The sequence below is a fragment of the Pisolithus orientalis genome (assembly GCF_024613125.1).
Source record: "Pisolithus orientalis strain OTSU chromosome Unknown F5J12scaffold_15, whole genome shotgun sequence".
Lineage (NCBI taxonomy): Eukaryota > Fungi > Basidiomycota > Agaricomycetes > Boletales > Pisolithaceae > Pisolithus > Pisolithus orientalis.
In genome coordinates, this window is record NW_026260796.1 from 482,080 (window position 1) to 501,274 (window position 19,195).

Genomic DNA, 19,195 nt, shown 5'->3' on the forward strand with positions numbered 1-19,195 from the left:
AACAGACATCATACTAGCTGTCCCCAGAAAATTTGCACACAAGCACCTCCATCATCAATGGCATCCAGTGACTACAAAAGTGACTCGTTCTCCAACAACACTGAACCCTCCCTGCCACAAAAGGGAACCAGTCTTCAGCTGGCCAAAATTGAGATTCTTGAGGCCAAGCTAGAGTCATGGAAAAATGCTGACCAAAACAAGAGGAGCTCCATCATGTTAACCCTCAGAAACAAGATAAAGAACCTTGATGCAAATGTGATGCTGAAAATGCATGAATGGGTTTGGAAGAAGAAGGTGTGCCACACCTGTGATTGATTACCTGGCATGTCCTTACCATTTCCAGGCAATTCAGACTTGGTTGTACAACCACAGCCAGAGCTGTAGTTGATGGGCCCTGATCAAATATGGTGGCAGTTGGACACTGAGGAAGGTGGTCATGCACCATCAAAAGAAATCAATCAACAAAGTGTTGGAAGAAGCTGGTAACAAGTAGGGATCCACAGAAATGATCAAGTCTTATCTGAAGGCCATCAACACCATCATGAAGTCCCTTACTGCCAAGGAGATACAGGAGGCTGAGGCATTGGCCAAAGAATGGAATGAGTGGCAGCCACCTCAGGATGTTCAGTCAGAGTATGTACCATTTGGCAATGCTGCCCATCACTCACAAGAAACAGAACCACAGAGAAGAAAGGCCATAAATATGCTGAGGAATTTGCTAAGGAAATGTGGAAGTGGTGTGGTGCCAGGGTGGTAGTGATGGTGGCATGGGAAGATGCTGATGGAGAGGTGATAGTTGGAGTATGAGGAATTTGTTCTTTGTGCAGATGAGTACTGCCAGATTTTGACCAACTCATCCAGACATGATTTCAACGATGAATTGGGTAATGGCAAATTATTTGAGGAGTTGGATGAGTGCCAGGATAAATTTGTAAAGTATGTACAAACAACATTTGTGAATGGTGGCACCAATGCTGAGTCACCAGATGCCACTCCATGGTCAAGGCAGAGGAAGAGCAATGGGAAACCTAAAACCATCCTGCCAGTCAGCAAAAACAGCACACCATACATCCCAAACATATTGGACATGCAGGCACCGAAGTTGAAGGATATCATGCGGACATTTGTGACATTTCACTATTGTATGTATAACAATAGGGGAAATACTGTTCATTGAAATGCATTACAGGGAAGGCCTGCAGGAATTCACAGGCAACTGTTACATGGAGTGTGATAACGACCAACACTGCACTTTATATTGCACCACAGTTTCTGCCACCTGAGGTTCCCTTCAAAGAGCTGAGTCGACTCACCCAGGATGAGTTGACAGTGATCTTAGAATGGTGGCAAGAGAGAAAGGAATGGCATCCCAACAATATATTCAGCTTCAAGAAGTGGAGAGATGCTGGAGGGTCCCTCTGAATGCTGGTGGCAGAGGCTGACAGCAGTGGAGCAAGGATGTGTGCAAAGCAGGATTTGGATGGGAGACCAGAACACTTGGCAGGCAAAAGGATGATGGATAAAATGATGTGGGGTAGGAGGAAGCTGCAATGGCAAACAGGTATGATGGAATGCAACTGGAACTTAAATGTGCAGCAATATTATCTAATGGGGAACAAAGTTGTAGGGCTCTGATTCTGATGATGAATCCAATCTCTGTCAAATTCCACCAGCATTGCCATCAAACAGAAATGACAGTACAGGCACACACATGGTGGATGAAGATGCTGCAGAGGCAGTACCATTGCTGGATTCCCAGCAGTGGATTGCCAGATGCCAAGTGGCTGAGGGTAACACCTGCCAGCCAATTGGTAAGCCAGCAGGATCACAACAGCCAAATATTGTTAACATTAATGGCTGACATGTTTCAGCCATTGGCAAGGAACCATCAAATGCCTTGCAGCAGGTTGAGGGTGGCATCACAAGCCCTGTGCAACCTGTGCCTGATGCCTGCTGCATTGATTTTCCTGATTCAGTCTACCCTGGCAGATCATTTGGCAGTGCCAACAACTATCAGGAGAGACCATAAACAGGAAGATTCAAAGCACAAGTTGCCCATTCCATCAATGAGTCAGTACTTGTGCCATGGTCACTGAGTTGTGGATTCAATTTATCTCTCAATCCTAGTACCCATGCACCAACCAGCATAGACAATATGAGGGGTATGTGGCAGTCAAAATGGGTGCAGAAGGCACCAAAGCAGCCTGATGATGATGTTCCTACTCCTAGTCCCTCCAAGAAACATAGGTGATGTTAGCATTTGTATTTTACATGGCCATGGAAGGTGATACTACATTTTGACAACCAATGGCTACTTTACAACAAATCCTCATCCAGTTCCAATTCATCCTCACCATCCCAATCACTGGTCATCAAATCTTGTATATATTGCTGCATCCTTTCCAGCTGTGCTCTCCTTGCAAGCAACAGGCAAAACTGGATGCTTGATTCCACCAATATATTGCTGTAGTGGTTGTAGGCCACAATGATTTGCCCATCAGTAGTGGTGTTAAGACAGGGTGGGTGCTCATCAGTCAGTCCCGCAAGAAGAACTGCAAGCTGCCATGCTTTTTCCACTGCTGGATGATTGATATATATGCAAGGGATATCATAAAACAACTTACATGTTGTAATTGGCCCTTCGTCATGGAGTCCTTGTATACCCAAGTCACTGGAGAAACATTGCAGTGCCAAAAAGCAAGCTAATACACTTAATACTGGTGGCAACAAGAGATAACATGGCACTCACCAGCAGCAGCATCAGTGGCCATAGGCTGGGGGGATAGTTGCCATGATATAGCTGGGATGGGCTGTGGCTTGGAGGCTGCTGCACCATCTAACCACTCAGTCCATATATGCATGAACCATGGGAGATGGCACTGTTTGTGGAATTTGTGTGGATGCCAGCAATGATCTAGGTGGGGGTGAGACTGCTGGGGAAGATGTTGGCAAATCCTAGCTAGGTGCAATGGTGGCCAAGGATGGCATGGAATGACTTGCTTGCCACACCTCCCATTGTTGATCAGCAGCAGATGGCTGCAACTCTGGTGAAAGTGGTGGTGAGTCCCAAGATGGTGCAAGCATGCTGAGCGATGGCAGGGTAGGGCCAGCATTTGGTGGCATGGAGGATGATGGTGATCCTAGCTGATGGCCCCTGCCTGGCCTCCACCTTACTGACTTTTGCTCCATGATATTCAGCAATCTGTAAAATGTTGATAAGTTGATTGCAATGTCACATTTGGCTATTTGGGCTTGTTTGTCTACTGGCCAGTGTTGATGCTGGCACAATGGTTCATGAAAATATAAAATGTGGCTGTGCTGCCAATGCAATTGTCAACTATCACTTGACTGCACCACTCTCACACCAGTACCCCACTTCCACAAAAATGTCCCAACACACTGAAGCATCCCAAACCACTGCCACTGCCACTCCCTCCATTGCTCTCCCACATGAAATAGTCACTAATGCTGCAGACATAGTCATGGTGGAGCTTCTGATGCTCCATGACCACAGGAACAAGCAATACTGGAAAAGAGCTATGCACATCATTTGGGAACAGTTGGTTCATGGCATGCTGATCTATTTATCCTGTGATATTTACAATATTCCAGACCCATGTGCACCCTTTGGTTGAGGAACTGCCCTCAAAATTCACCATCCCTACCCACATCATCGCTGCCAAAATGATTATGAGAGATCCAGCAGTGCTTATGGCATTGAAGGAGTGGCTGAACTTTGACAAGATCAGAGACACAATAGATGCTGATGTCACAGACCATCCATGGTACCAGATTGGAAGGCCCATTGATAAGGGTAAAGGGCATGCAGTTCCATTAGACCCACTTCAGACAAGTGACAATGCTGCCACTGCTGCCAAGACTTTTGAAGAACCCTGCAGCTGATTGACTAGTTGGGCTGCTCCTACTGGCACTTGTCCTAGAAGTCAAAGGCCACAGAAGTGTACAAGGTCAGTGGCAGCAAGTGATGCTGATGTTTCGACAGCAACTGCTGGAGCACCCACTGGTCATGGCTGCTTGGTTGCTGCTCTTGCAACCCCTGCCACTGGCTATATGCCTGTTGCTGAAGAAGACTGATGTGATAGGTGCATGGAGAAAAATCTGCCATGCACAGTTAAGCCAGGTTCTGCATGTTGGCAGTGTAGCTGCCAGAAGTACAGGTGTAGTATCTTTGCTGGAGTGAAGGCCACATGGTCACAGTCAAGGTAACCCTGCAGTCGCACTGTAACTGAGGTGCCTGATGGAGCAGTGGACTGTCCCCAAACCATTGCAGCCACCCATAACCCCAGCTGACACCATCCTCAAAGCCCTTCACCAGGGCCATCAGCTGCTCCACGCTCTTGCAGGCAAAGTAAGTCCTCCATTTCTTTCATTCTGCTATTCTTATTTGAGCCTAACATAGTTTTCGATGGAGTGGTCATCATCACTCCATCCTGGTGGCAGTCAGGTTGGCAGACATCAAGCCCAGCATCCCAGGGGGCAGCAACATCCAAAAGCCATCTCACTACCCCATCCTGCCCAGTGACTCCCAATGCCACCCCAATGGGGCATATGGAAGAGGAGATCGCAGCATTGCAGCAGCAGCATATGGAGACAGCACACAATCTGCTAGATACCCACTGTGAGCTTGCCAATACCCAGCAGGCCCTTGCAGATACCCAGACAAAGCTGCAGATGCTTTGCAATGTTGTCAAGGCCTTACACCAGTGTCTGTACCCATTGCCACACTCCTCACCCAATGCACCTGGACCCTCCCACCCCTCCCCCATTGGCTTTGCAATTACAAGTCATCAAGCAGTTGTTCCCACTGATGGTGCAAGGATACTTGACCTTGTGCCCACTACAATGGCCCAGGAGGTTGCAATTGATACCAGCATCCTCCAGAACCTCCCAGGTGATGTGCTTTTAGCCCATTCTACTCTCCTGCTGCCCCCCCACCATTTTGCATACTCATCCACCCCTGGTGTAGGAGAAGCCTGGCCCCCTATCTATGTCTCTTTGGGGGCAGTTTCTGACTGTGCTGGTGGGGATGATGCTGATGATGAGGATGCTGCTAATTGGATGGACATAGATTAACATGTCCATAGAATGTACTATTACCATTTCATTGTCACTATTCCTGAGAATGATCATCCCTGCCCACTTTTGCTTTACATGGTGCAGATATGGTCTCTCTGGTGTGTGCCATCCCATTTGAGTCTGGCCAGGTGACTGGCCTTGCAATTTATAAATTCACTGGTACCACTAAGCTAGTGCACACTAGCAGCACCCTCAAATCATGCATGGTGCTTGCCACATATGTTCTGCACAATTGCAAGGGTTTAACCCACTGACCCAGGTTGTGGCCATACAATTGTGGCCTATGCCACTGAATGCTGATGCTGCAAGTGAATAGCACTTGACTTTGCCCATTCCTGTCTATGCCACTCAATGCTGGTGACACCTGACCCCTGCTGCTACCATTCCTGTGTATGCCCCCTGATGCCATTGACACCTGACCCTGCCAGAACCTCACATCCATGCCACCAGCCCATTCCTGACTAAGCTGCCACTCAACACTGTCTATGCTGCTCGATGCTGTCAACTTCCACCCCCTGCCAGTACCTCATATACATACTGCTACCCCATTCCCACATATGCCACCTGATGCTGTCAACCCCTGCCAGTACCTCATATCCATGCCACTGCCCCATTCCCATCTATGCTGCACAATCCCACCAGCTTCTGCTCTGCACTAGTGATTACCACTCCCTGCTTGCTACTGCTATGTCATGCCAGTGAGTTCTGCTGGTAATGCATGTTGTACTCTCCTCACTACCACACCCTGTCTCTATATGCAAAACTATGCTGATGCATACTAGTGTATGTGGCCATATGCTTTTGCATCTTCACTGGCTTACCACTTACCACACTGTCAGATGCAAGAAAATGCCACTTTTGCCTCAGTTATGCTCAGATGGTCCTTGCCACTGGTACTTGCCACTCCAGTAATCCACCCAGTATTTGGTGCAATGGCATATCATGTTTCCACCATGTGCTGGGAGTTGCTGCTGTGTGCTGCTGTATGCCCCAGACATACTGTGTTGTCATGCTGGGCTGCCCTATGTTCACAATGCAGATCTAGTCTGGGCTATGCTATATATGTCCCTATGACATGATGATATTTTATTTGAAGCCTCTCCATGTGACACCTAAAAATATAATTGTAGCTGATTCTGGTGTCATGCATGACTATACAATTGTAGCTGATCCTGAATGACACATGACAACATAATCACAGCCAATCCCTATGTTATGGTGACAACTCATAGGTCAGCTCAACCTACACTGGCCCATGTCACATGACCAATTGTCAACCTCTGCTGGCCATGTCACACAGCCTAACTAGGTACATGGGCTCCCCACTGATACCTTCTCCACCATCTGCAGAACTGATCCCCTGCAGAGACAAAAGAGTAAGTATCCAAATACTTAATAAAAAGATGGTTAACACCCAAGCATCCATTCACCGAGCAACAAAAGCTTGAGCATCATTCTTACCTCCTAGCCTGATGACTCAGCCTGGTGCTGAAGTTGTCAACAAGTCCCCACTTCTGAAGCTGACTCCATTAGGAAGTCAGTATTCCACCCCAGTTGGTAAGCCCATTGAGGGTAGCATCCAGAGCTACAGCAATGTGGTTAAAAATGGCTCTAGGAGCCCCAGTCTAGTGTACCATGGTGTGGCTGTAGACACTCCTGGTTCGAGCCCTAGTTTGCTGGTGTATCCTGGTGATGACATCATCCCAGAGACCTCACAAGCTAGATCTGTTAGAGTTCAGGTACTGACTCACAGAGATAGTGATGCCTTACCCAATGATGTCCAACGTGAATCCATGTCCATGTTCCCAGTGAGTGAGACAGAGGTGGAGCACACTGAATGGATGAAAGTGGTGCACAGATGATCACATGATTGTCATGCCCAAAGCAAAGTAAGATCAGATGTCAGAGACACCATCAGACAGGCAGAATGATGAATGACCCTGGATGAAAGAGCATGAATCCAGAGGAGGTCTTTGTCAGTGGCAAGAAGCAGTGCTGACAAGTCTATGTCTGAGAGCAATCAATTGCCTGAAAACAAAGATCCTAAAGGGAAAGGCCCTGACCCTAAGAACTGGGGAGGTTTAAATTTTGATGATGCAGAAGTAGATCCTGATGCACAGCATGCAGCCCTCACATCATGGAATATGGTGAACATGCTCACCAAGGATGGTGGACTAGAACACCAACCTGGTGCACTTGAGGGAAGCCACTCAAAGAATGCAAAATGTAGGTCTAAGAAAGAAAAGTCTAAGCACAAAAGGAAGACTAAAAAGAAAACAACTAAACCTGCAAAGGCACTCCTGAATCCTGTAAAAGATATGGTGGATAAAGCTGTGTGCCCAGATCACAAATGGCAAGAATGTCAAAAGATGCCTAAGGCCATGGAACCTATAAAACAGATCAACCCAAAGAGCTTATAGGACTCATGTTCAAATGGATAGAGAAGGATGAGAAATGCTCAAAGAAAAATAAGAGAAAGGTGAGATGAAAGTTGGACTCTTCCAGTGATGAGGACTCCAGTTCATCTGAGTCCAAAGACTTGTCCAGTGAGAGCTCTAGTGATGATGGCTTGTCTTCTTCTAGCTCAAGTAGTGATACATCGAGCTCATCAAGCTCGAGTGATGATGACTTGTCCTCAATGAGCAGTGACTCCTTGTCTGACACAAGTGAATCATCTACAAGCTTGCGAAGATGATGAGGAAGGTCCTGACACCATAAAGGGTGAGGCAAAGGATGCCATAAATCTAAGAAGTGTTCCAAATCCCAAAGAAAGACAACACTCAAGCCTATCCCACATCAGGAAAATAAGGCACTGTTCACCCTCCAAAGTCAAAGTCAAAGTTTTTGACTTCAACTTTGGCAATGTAGTCACATGATGATTATATAAGCTGTGCATGCCTGTGTGGATAAAGTCCAAGTTTTGGGCTTCTGCTTCAGTAATGTAGTCATGTGATGATTATATAAGACAACAACACAACTTGTAGTTCAATAGATAACATTGTGATAACAGATCAAACAACTCTGCTATGGATCTTGAAGCACAGCAGCTCCAGCACCATCGTCATTGCCATCTTGCTGCACTTGTAGTAGCAGTGATGATCCAGGTGCTATGCCTCTATGACCTCCTTTTTCATTCTGACTCAGAACCAATCCCCTACCATACCTCAATCCTGACTGGTGAGGGGTGGATGCTAGAGCTCCTGAATGGTTATCCAGACAGGATACAGACTTGCCTTGGCATCAGCCATGGGGTTTTTGATCACCTGATGCAGGTGCTCACCCATCATGGTTTTGTGCCTTCTCACAATGGAATTTCTGTGGAGGAACAACTTGGGATATTCCTCTACACCTGTGTTACTGGGTTGTCATCCCAGCATGTTGCTGAGAGGTTCCAACACTTACCAGGGACCATCACTAGGTAGGGAGTTCATTGGACTGTCTGATATTTTTCTCACAATTTTTTAGATATTTCAAAGCAATGTTGGCTTTCTTTTCTGGGGGACAATTCTGTGCATCCCAAGTGCAATTCCCCACCAACAACACTCCCATATCAACTATGATTACTAGTGACCCATGCTTCCAATTTTTCCAGGATTGTATTGGTGCAGTTGATGGCACTCATATTCGAGCATTCACTGCTGCTGAGGACCAGCCTTACATCAGGAACCAGAAGGGCTACCTATCTCAAAACTGTCTCTTCATCTGTGATTTTGACATCTTCTTCACATATGCCCTCACTGGCTTTGATGGGTCAACTGCAGATGCAACCATGTGGCATGATGCACACAGGAATGACTTGCACATGCTACCTGGGAAGTACCTTCTTGCAGATGCAGGGTTTGGGACCTGTGATGCACTTCTGGTTCCCTATTGAGGTGTTCATTACCATCCGAAAGAATGGCACCAGGCTGGATTAAGGTAAGTTGCTATTCTATCCTGCTCAGTGTACCTGTAACTTCTATTTTATAGACCTCAAAACCAAGAGGAGTTATTCAACCTTTGCCATGCTGGACTTAGAAATGCCATTGAACAGATATTTGGTGTTATAAAACACACATGGAGGATTCTTCAAATTCCCCCTGAATATAGCATCCACACCCAAACTCAAGTACCTGCTGCTCTCTGTGCCCTCCACAATTTCATATGGCTCTATGATCCAGAAGAGTTCTTTGACCCTGAACTTGCCATGGACATAGGAGGGGGTGATGGTATTGGAAGCCTTGGTGATAGACCAGCAGATGCTGCAGAGAGGAGAAGGGCTGATAATAGGCATGACAACATTGCAGAGGAGATGTGGATTGACTATCAGCACCAGCTTACAATTAGGGGCCTTCTCTGAGCCTGAACATTCAGATTTTATGGTGTACAAATATATTTTCTTACAATTGTTTCACACTCATGTAGAAAAATAACTTCCATTGTCAAAAGGAAGCTAGTCATAGTCACATACATTTTATTATGTACATATTTGTATAGAGGGGGGGGGGACTTGAAAAGATATACAAGGGGGGTACATTTGTATATTGTAAAAAAAAACAAAAAACAAACACCTATCTCTGCCCATCCTGGTACTTCATCAGCTGACACTGCACCCAAATATGCTTTGCCAGCTCCTGATGCTTGAGGAAAATATTCACTTCATCTGGAGATGTGCTGAGGAAGTAGTTGCCAATGTCAATCCAATTGTCTGTCAAGAGCTGCAGCATGTTGTTGATGTAGTCCATGGCAGCATCGATGAGGGGATTGGTAACAGGTGGCAGGGGCAATGGGGCAGTGATTGCATGTGTGAAGTTATTGAGCCTGGAGGTGATGGCAGTGATGAATGAACTGTGATCTTCCTTTAGCACATGCTTTGGCCAATGGGGGCTGAGAGCACTTCAATCCACCTTCAGACATTGCAATGGACTTGGCTTTCCTTTTTCTGTGACTGATGCTGGTAATGGCTGGTGATGATGATGACCCAGCTGACACATGCAACAAAAAAATTGATGGTGTGGAAGGGGGGATGAAGTTTGGATCCATGGACTGTGTGTCCTCACAATGGTGAGTGTTGAGAGTGTGCATCATGTCAAGGAGGGAGAGGGAGAGAGGGGGGGTAGGAATAGTTGAAGTGGCAGGGGGTGTGGTAGAGGCAGGAGTATTGAAGGCAGAGGTCATGGTTGTAGAAGGTGTGGTAGTGGCATGTGGCCAGTAGATAAACCAACCTCGGCCATGCAAGGGGAGAAGGAGCTCTACACTGGTGAAGTGGGGGAACCCAGAATTGCAAAATGGCTTCATGTCTTTGTGTGCCTGACTAGATGTTAGTGGATGATCTGACAAGAGAAAAACTACATTACCTTTACATACCAATCCCAAAGATCAGTGTTGTCCAGTGTGACCATCACACTGTCCTCATCATCATAAGCAAAGCCAGAGGCCACCAATTTAAGATTGGTGATGGCATAGTAGGATTTTTTAAGCTGGATAATTGTTAGCAAGGCAAAAAGAAAAGAATGATACAATGACTTACCACTTTGAACTTCCACTCACATGATTCAGCTGTCTTATCGCCATTATCAGGACCCAGTGGATTATTATGAGCCATGTGGGCTGCTGTGGCATTCCACATAGCCTTCTTAAAGTTCCCATTGCCAGCCTGTGAAAGATGAGAGGCCAAGAAATCCAGTAATACACCTTCCTCCTCTGTTGTCCATACTGCAGCTTTCTTGCAAGTCCTGGGGGGAGGCAGGGGGTTCCACAGGTCTAGAGGATTGATTGTAAGGCCATGTGAGTGCAACAAGTGGGTTGATCCCACAGATGAGCCAGACATTCGATGATTGCAGTAACTGGGTGACAATGGTTGTGTACCTCAGGTGGATGCACATGATAGTTCACATCATGTGAACCTCTTAACTGAAGCTGAAGTTGAAAACTTGGACTTTGCATTCACAGGTTGAATGGCACCTAACACTTTACTATTTTTGACTTTTTGTGAGTAATGTGACTTTTTGGGAAGGAATCTACTATCATTACCCATGTCCTGCAGGCATGGCTGCACTTTTCTTGCTGCTTTTGGTCTTGTTCAAACCACCTAATTCATAGCTTTCAGTAGATACCACATACATTCAAATTGATGGAGATTCCAAAGAGATAGTGTGATTTTTCTCTCAGACAGTGTGCGTCACACCAATGGCTCAATATCTCTGAATTTTCAGACATTTTCTAGTCTTCTTGGCTTAGATATATCATCACTTAGTCGTCTCAATAGATTCTGTTTTCTTTTCATTCTTCAAAATGCTGTATATGGTCAAAAAAAAGTACAGATAGTAGGTTCCTTCCCAAAAAGTCACAAATAGTCACAATAGTCACAAAAAAGTCAAGAAAAGTCACAAAAAGGTCAAAAATAGTAAAGTGTTAATTTCCTGATGCACCAGACAAGTATGATGGATCTGATGATGTCCACACTGTCCAGCAATTTGTTACTGAAGGTGCAGCCTACATCACAGATGGCTGAGTTGAGCCTAAGACATATGCTTTCATTCTGTCACACTACTTGACTGGGAAGGTGCATGAGTTCTATGTGTGAGAAGTGTCAGGAGACCCTTACAAGTGGAGACTTTCAGACTTTTTCACACAACTCTTCAACTATTGTGTCCCTATCGATTTCTGAATGTGACAAAGGGAAAAGCTGCAATCCTGTTATCAGAATTCTAAAACAGTTAAGAACTACCTGTATGAGCTCAACAAGCTGTGGAATATGATTGGGGAAATGGACAAATGTACCAAAGTCCACAAGTTCTGGGCTGGCCTTTGAAAAGAACTGCAGAGAGATCTGTGGAAGGAGAAGTTGAATCTAGAGGTCTTGTCATTAAAGAAAATCACTGCATTGGCTGAGATACTTAAAATCACACTGACAGTCGCTGGTGATTATACCCACAAATCTAGAAGATGGAGAAGTAAGCAAAGGGTGCTGGAAAGTGCCACTGCCTCGCCAGAGAGCCCTGAATGGCCGAAATCTGGATACAAACAAAGGGGTGATCACAAACAAAAAGCCAGGGGTGAAACCTACCAGAGGGACAACAATCCTGCTGAATCCTCTAACCAGGGAGGAAGGCAGGGAAAATGCCCAGAAAAACATAAGTGTGATACTCCAAAGTTGAGTAAAGAGGAACAGGAATGGCACAAGACAGAGGGACTTTGCTTCAATTGCCACACATCCAGACATTTCTCCAGGAACTGCCCAAGTCAGCACACCATATCCTCATTGAGCAAACCTCCAGGGTTATCTAGCTTTGGCATGGACATTGATTTTGGTGATGTGGAGAATCAATGCCAATTGTCCGAATCATCTGAGAATGAACCTGGACTGTCATTGAACTTCATACCTGTCCAGAGATATGCAATCCAGGACAAGGATGACAACCTCCCTGACCTGGAGAGTGTATGGAGTGAAGACAAATATGATGGTCATGACAACAAAGTCACCACTGACAAAGAGGATCCTAACACAGGGATGCAAGTGTATGTCTATAATAGTAGACAATTCCACAGGCCTCACAAGGGGTACTATGGGATTGGACACCCTTTAGAGGATCGGGCTATGGACCTGTTACCGGTGTCACACACCAAAGGTGTTTGGTGAGGTGGACATGGATGTAGCTGATGAATGGAGGTGAAGACCATAGCCCTCATGTGAAGAAGGACAGCCAGGAATGTCGGCAGTCATCCCTTGCACAAGAACAGGTTGTCAATGCCAAAGAAAAAGGAGGAGGCAGGTTAAGCACCAATAAAATTCTTAAGTGCACCTGTGTATGGCATTCCAGGTTTTCGAACGTATCTCCACCAGTTCTGCAGACACCTGAAACCATTCCCACACTCGCTTGTAGTGCTCAGCCACATGATCCTACCTTCCAAGATTGGAAAGGATTTGCGCACTCCACACGTTTCTACAGCACTCCCTCCAAAAGATGCTCATTTCGCTAATTCTTCTGATATGGCTGCCTCCACATCAGTCATTTCACTTGTCCCCTTTGCTAGGGACCATGGCTACATATATCTACCAGGAGTTCCTACCAGCTTCCATCCTGAAGCATCCTGGTACATCCCACCCTCATCTGCCCCCTCTCAGCCCATCCAGCTTGGACAGTGTGTTCTTTTTGTCAGTATGACCTCCAGGAGGACATTCTTTGGTCACCTCAGGTCTGTCATTCACTTGGAAAGGTCTTATGTGGTCGTTTCAGTCTCTCCAGGTCCAAGAAGCATATGGATCCTTCCTCCCTGCCCCCTGCAATGTCTTCATACCAGTCTCATCCATCATTCTTCCAAAATTGCAACAGCTACAGTATAATCTACTGTTCTCCACTCTCCCTGATTGCATCCATGACAAGTATGATGCACATCTTGCCTCCTTGTTGCAAGATACAGCAGAAGACACTCCCCCTTCATCCTCTCTTCCAACAGGGCCTTGTTCATGAAGTTTTTATTTGCTTCACTGAGAGGATGGTTTGGGGGGGAAAGTTGCTGATCCCCTATGCTCCTGTCACCCCACAGGACCCCCAAAGCTTGACCCCTGTTGACATCTGACTCACCCTGTCCTGCTTTTGGATGTACTATATCACCATCAGATCAGTGCTGCCTCTCTGTCATCCCACTTTGGCCTAGAAGCGATCTCTTCAAGATGTGACATGCACAGCCTCCCCCTAATGCGATTCCAGTGCACTTTCCCAGTTCCTGACATTACTTGACTCATACTGTGACATTCTGACTGTCTTTGACTCACCTATTGCCAATACTTACCAATCTTTTGACTTTGCTTACTGATTCTTCGCTTTTTGGCTTACTTATCCTTACCAATGCTTACCAATGCTTTCCAAGACAATTACCCATCGCTTACATTCCTTACTCATCAGTTACCAATCACTTACCAAGTGTTTGCACCTTGTTTTCCATAGGCAACGCCCCTGTACTGTATATAAGTCACTGTACTTAGGTAGCAAAGAAGAAGACATCAGAGAGCCCCTCTTGCTCGCAATTTATCATCTCTCAGTAAATCATTCATCAGCTTCAATAGTTGAGACTTTATTAAGGGTCTAGCTATCATCTACTTCGCTTATCATCATCTATCATCCATATACTTCGCTCCAAGCCCTCCCTGAGCTCAGTACAGCTTAGGACATTGAATTAAGTCACCATCCATCCTTCTGTAGGCTGACAGCAGTCTACCCTGTCGCTTTCTATCACATTCTTGCTCCCTCTTCATCAGGAGCGCCCCCAACCCTCAGCACTCATCTTTGAGTGTTGTAGCTTGCAAAAACCCTCCCAAAGAACAGGTTCTACCATCTAGGTACCGCATAGGCACACCACCACTCACTTTCATTCTCTTTTGTGTTGGTTTTGGTTGGTTTTCACCACTGAACCTCACTTTGACTCACACCGGGAATCTGTTATCTGGGTGACAACCCAGAATTGCTACACACCTACATGGATTCATGGTTCCTTGTATATGACCTGGGGAACAGGAGACACATGATTGTTGAAAGTGAGCATGACGTGCTTGGACCTGAGGATGGGATTACTGTCAAGACAGACTTGTTGAGCAACCCATCATTCTGACTTGACAGTTGGTATTGGTTCCAAAAGGGAGAGCATGCTGGGATTCTGAAGCCAGAGTTGTGATGTCAAGAAAGGGCATGGACTTGGAGATCAAAACCCATAGGGCATCCCATTGAAGACTGAGTTGCCACCAATCTTGAGGAATATAGCCTACAGATCCTGGAAGGGGGAAACTGAGACAGGTTCATGTGTGTTAGGGAAGATAACTCAACCATACACATACTTGACCATCACATGGAGGTTTTCCTAGCTCTCCCACTGGATAAGGTAACCATACCAGAGTTTAACATTGTGTGCTGGTATGCAAGGGAATTGGTTTGCATGCTTATGGAGCACTTACAGAGTGATCCCTTGGAGGATGATGACTTGGGAATTCGACTCCTGTTCAAAAGCGAGGAGATTAGTGCAAGTGATGAGAGATCAGACTCAGAAGAAAACATACTATGCAGAATGGCCCAACTGAAGAGTGCCAAAGCCTGCACCAAGGACAAAACTGTTCTACAACGAAACTCCTTGATCATGAAAGACTTCATGCACAGGATACCCAAGCCACTGGTAGTTGTCATGCACATAAATGGCCATCCAGCACATGTGCTGATTGATACTGGGTTGCTGGCTGATTTCATGTCAGTAACCCTTGCAGAACAACTAAAGGTCAAGCAGATCCAACTCGAGAAGCCACTTACCATACAGCTTGCTGTTCAGGGCTTGAGATCTAAAGTGAATTTTGGCATGAAGGCCCAGCTCCAGTACCAGGGGATTGACTGTGAACAATATTTTGATGTCATGAACCTACAAAACTATGATCTTATTCTGAGAACACTGTTCCTCTATCAGCACAAAGTAATGGTGGGGTTGCACTCACCTAGAGTCATCATTGGAAGCATATTGCCCATGGAGATGAAAGGAGCGCAGGTTTCCACTCTGGAATCATGTGTGACAGAAGTTTACCATGACAATCTCAAAAAGGCGAGAATGTACTTACAAGAGCTCACCAAGCTGCTGTGCTCTCAAGCTGGCACTATGGCACTGCCCCCATTCTGAGCAATCAACCACGAAATACCCCTGATTGACAAAAAGAAAGTCTATCATTGGAGACCATTGAAGTGTCCTGATGTCATGCATCACTTATGGACAGAAAAGAAGAATGCCTACCTTAAGACCAGTTGTTGGGAGTTGACAGCCACATGCAATATGTGCCTGATGATGCTGATCCCAAAGGCAGGGAACCTACCTTGGCTTTGAGTGGTGGTCGACCTGCAAGAACAAAATAAGAACACTCATAAGCTGTCTTCACCTATGCCAGATATGGATGGAATTTTGAGATGAGTGGCCAAAAAGCCATATTGATCAATCATTGATGGTGCCAATGCCTATGAGCAGATATGGGTGGTACCAGAGCATGTTGAATGAATGGCAGTAATGATGCCTGATGGAAACATGGTCAGTCTTGTTGTCCAGCAAGGAGATTGTAATGCACCAGCCACTTACCAAGCCCTGATGAATCACATTTTCAGGGAGTATAAGTATATTGGCTCCTTCATGGACATGTACCTTGATGACATCATCATCTATTTGGACACATTAGAAGAGCACATCCAACATGTTAAGACTGTGTTGGAAATACTCACCTGAGAAAAGCTATACCTGAGTGAAAAGAAGCTCAAGTTTCTGAGCAATGAGGTAAAAATCCTGGGCCATGTGGTCACCAATGATGGGATAAAGATGGATCCTAATAAAGTTGACTGCATCCTCAACTGGAAGGTTCCAATGAATTGTATGCTGTGTAAAGGATTCATCAGGTCAGTTGGTTACCTCGCAGATGATATCTACAAAGTCCACATACCTCTAGGGGTGCTTGCTGAAGCAAGTGCAGAGACTCGCCCCTTTTGATGTATGTTCACTGAGCAATGGGCCTTTGAAACTGTAAAACAATATGTTGCCACTTGTGCACAACACTGTTGTGTACCCCTCGATTACAGACCAGACCACAATCCTGTCTGGGTAATGACCGATGCTTGTGGGAATGGCATTGGCAGCATTGTAGCACAAGGAGTGGATTGGAAGTTGGCCAAAGTCACCGCATTCTACTCTGCAAAGATGTCTTCAGCTCAGTGCAACTACCCAGTCCATGAACAGGAATTCCTCACAGGAGTGGAAACAATGTTGTGGCACTGGGACATCCTCCAAGGCATACATTTCACTTGGGTAACTGACCACAAAAGCCTGACATATCTGTTGGATCAGAAAGACTTGTCTGGGTGACAGGTGCAATGGTTGGAGAAGTTAGCTGAATTCAACTTCAGAATCAAGTATGTACCAGGAGAGGAGAATGTTCTTCTGGATGCTCTTTCCCAAATGTACAAGTTTGATGCTCCCAGGACAATCTGTGCACATAGCAAATACCTGCATCATGACCTGGACATCAAGGAGACAGTACCACCAAAGGAGAGGCAGCAGATAATAAGCTTGCCTTTGTATGTAGGCATTGAAGCACTTGCAATGTCTACCAGGGCTCATGCTCAAACTGATGCCCCCATTGGGCCTTTGCCAATGGAGCAACCATCAGCTCACCAACAGAAGCTGGTGCTAAAACCTCCAAGGAGACCTCCTGCACTGGAGATTGTGAAGCAAAATTCCATGCCAACAATAGACCCAAATCTGCCCAAGGATGAGGGTGGCAAGATAAAAGTACCTGCTAAGGATCAGCCAGAGGGAACAGGAAAGGGACCCATACAGCAATGCCATGCTCCTACACTGCCAGCTGAGACTGGTCAACCAGAGACTGGAATTGAGTTTGCATGATGAATGAAGGATTGTTTCATTCTTCTTGGACCAGGTGAACGAAAGAAGGGGGGAAAGGGTAGTGGACCACCCCCTGAACATGCTACAGACACATTGCCAGACACACAGAGCTCATTGCTGAGTGTGTGGGAACTAGATGATACAAGTGATACAAGCATGGCAGGCAATACAGAAATGAATCTTGTGCCCTTCATTGTGTACCCAGGAAATGAAGGCATACTTAGGGAAGCACAGAACAGATATGGCAAAGACCCATTCTTTAAACAGATACTGGATGGCCCAAAGGTATTCAAGAACTTTGAAATCACACCAGATGGTTTCATTCAATTAAGATTGCCAGACTATGTTGTATTCTGTGTCCCAGACATTGCAGTAAATGACAAATGATTAAGGGAAATGGTCATTGATCAAGCTATTTTGTGAAGTATTTTGCAAGTGAGCCCAATTTCAGTGAGATTGTGAGCAAGCATTGACATGGAGATGATGATGTCATGTTCAAGGGCTAGCCAAGTCTTTACTTCATCAAGAAATAGATCCAGTTCTTGAGAGAATAGGCCCTGGAAGGCCTGAATGAGGGTGCAGGTAAGGATATGAAAGGCCTTGGCCTTTCAGTGGTGACAGGGGATGGTTGACACTGCCATGCTCTGCAAAAATCACTTGCCATTGATAGAGGCTTGTGCAAGATATTCCTAAGGTATCACATATATCCTCTGCCTCCCAGCCTTGATCCCAAAGCTTGAGGGCAATTTCCTTGATGTCTTTGCTGATACAGCAGTTTCCCATCATTGTGGTGAGATGCCAATGGTGTAGGGAATGTTCACAACACAACTTATTACACCTCATTCCCAATTTGGAATGACTCAACATGTGACTCAAAAAAATTCACACAGTCTCATTACACTTGGGAACTGCTGTAACAGTGTACAATACATAGCATAGTATAACACCAATCAGTCTTTGTAAATTTCTATCTATCATGCAATGTTCAAAAGCCTTTGAGTAATAGAGCCATGGACAGTATTCAGTCCTTGTCTAAGCTCACTTGCGATAGTTGAGTAGTAAAGTCTTCAACCTCACTCTTGGTGTCACTGTCATTATCTTCTGGTTCAGTGGAAGTGTCACCACTGTTCTCATTGTCTGTCTGCATCACCAGTGGGGTAGCACCAGCATGTGGTGGGACAACAACCTCTGGAACTTGATCAGTGAATGCTGACATGTCAGCTGAGGACAACCTGACCTGTTTTTCCACTCTTGAAATTATACCATTTATCTGCCCAGGCATTCAGTTTCATTCTCTCATTAGGCAGTAAGGATGTCAGCCAACTTCCCTTGTAGCAGTTGAGTGGCAGTCCTGGGGGTGCCACCACATCCTCATTGACAAGGCTACTGGGTACTTGGTGCCTTGGTTCTTGACTGCTGTAGGGAATGTAATTTCCCTACCAGGGGAGTTGCCTTGTTTTGCAAGTTTTACTTCATTTTCATTCTAGATACTTTTTTCTATGAGTTGCACTTAGATTTCGCATTTTTGGTTGCTTAGTCAGCAGTAGTGCTACTTGTGTATGGTTTTTTTTCCTTTGAAAAGAATAGATGAGTTACCATGGACAAGAGATGAGCTTGAGCAGGTCATTCCCTGCACCAAGACAGCCATAGAAGCCTTCAGACAACTACCAGGATCCAGGCCCAGGCTATAGAAGCCCCATTT

At 45.6% G+C, this 19,195-nt stretch overlaps 3 protein-coding genes across 3 annotated transcripts; 2 read left to right on the top strand and 1 right to left on the bottom strand.

The window, feature by feature from the left end:
• Window positions 1-213: 213 nt before the first annotated feature.
• Window positions 214-2,029, top strand: F5J12DRAFT_783028 (uncharacterized protein; the record flags this gene model as incomplete). The annotated part of the gene is made up of 8 exons (XM_051742807.1): window positions 214-294; window positions 494-633; window positions 678-789; window positions 842-1,142; window positions 1,190-1,412; window positions 1,446-1,561; window positions 1,674-1,811; window positions 1,872-2,029. 8 exons carry the CDS (start codon window positions 214-216, stop codon window positions 2,027-2,029), a joined length of 1,269 nt encoding a protein of 422 aa, XP_051599736.1.
• A 505-nt stretch (window positions 2,030-2,534) lies between these two features.
• On the bottom strand, window positions 2,535-3,484 carry F5J12DRAFT_783029 (uncharacterized protein; the record flags this gene model as incomplete). Its single annotated transcript, XM_051742808.1, has 5 exons — window positions 2,535-2,579; window positions 2,625-2,671; window positions 2,750-2,879; window positions 3,010-3,202; window positions 3,345-3,484. The coding sequence occupies 5 exons, from the start codon at window positions 3,482-3,484 to the stop codon at window positions 2,535-2,537; spliced, it is 555 nt and encodes a 184-aa protein (XP_051599737.1).
• A 543-nt stretch (window positions 3,485-4,027) lies between these two features.
• F5J12DRAFT_783030 (uncharacterized protein) lies at window positions 4,028-5,094 on the top strand (the record flags this gene model as incomplete). The annotated part of the gene is made up of 3 exons (XM_051742809.1): window positions 4,028-4,103; window positions 4,337-4,369; window positions 4,421-5,094. 3 exons carry the CDS (start codon window positions 4,028-4,030, stop codon window positions 5,092-5,094), a joined length of 783 nt encoding a protein of 260 aa, XP_051599738.1.
• Between the last annotated feature and the right edge of the window lie 14,101 nt (window positions 5,095-19,195).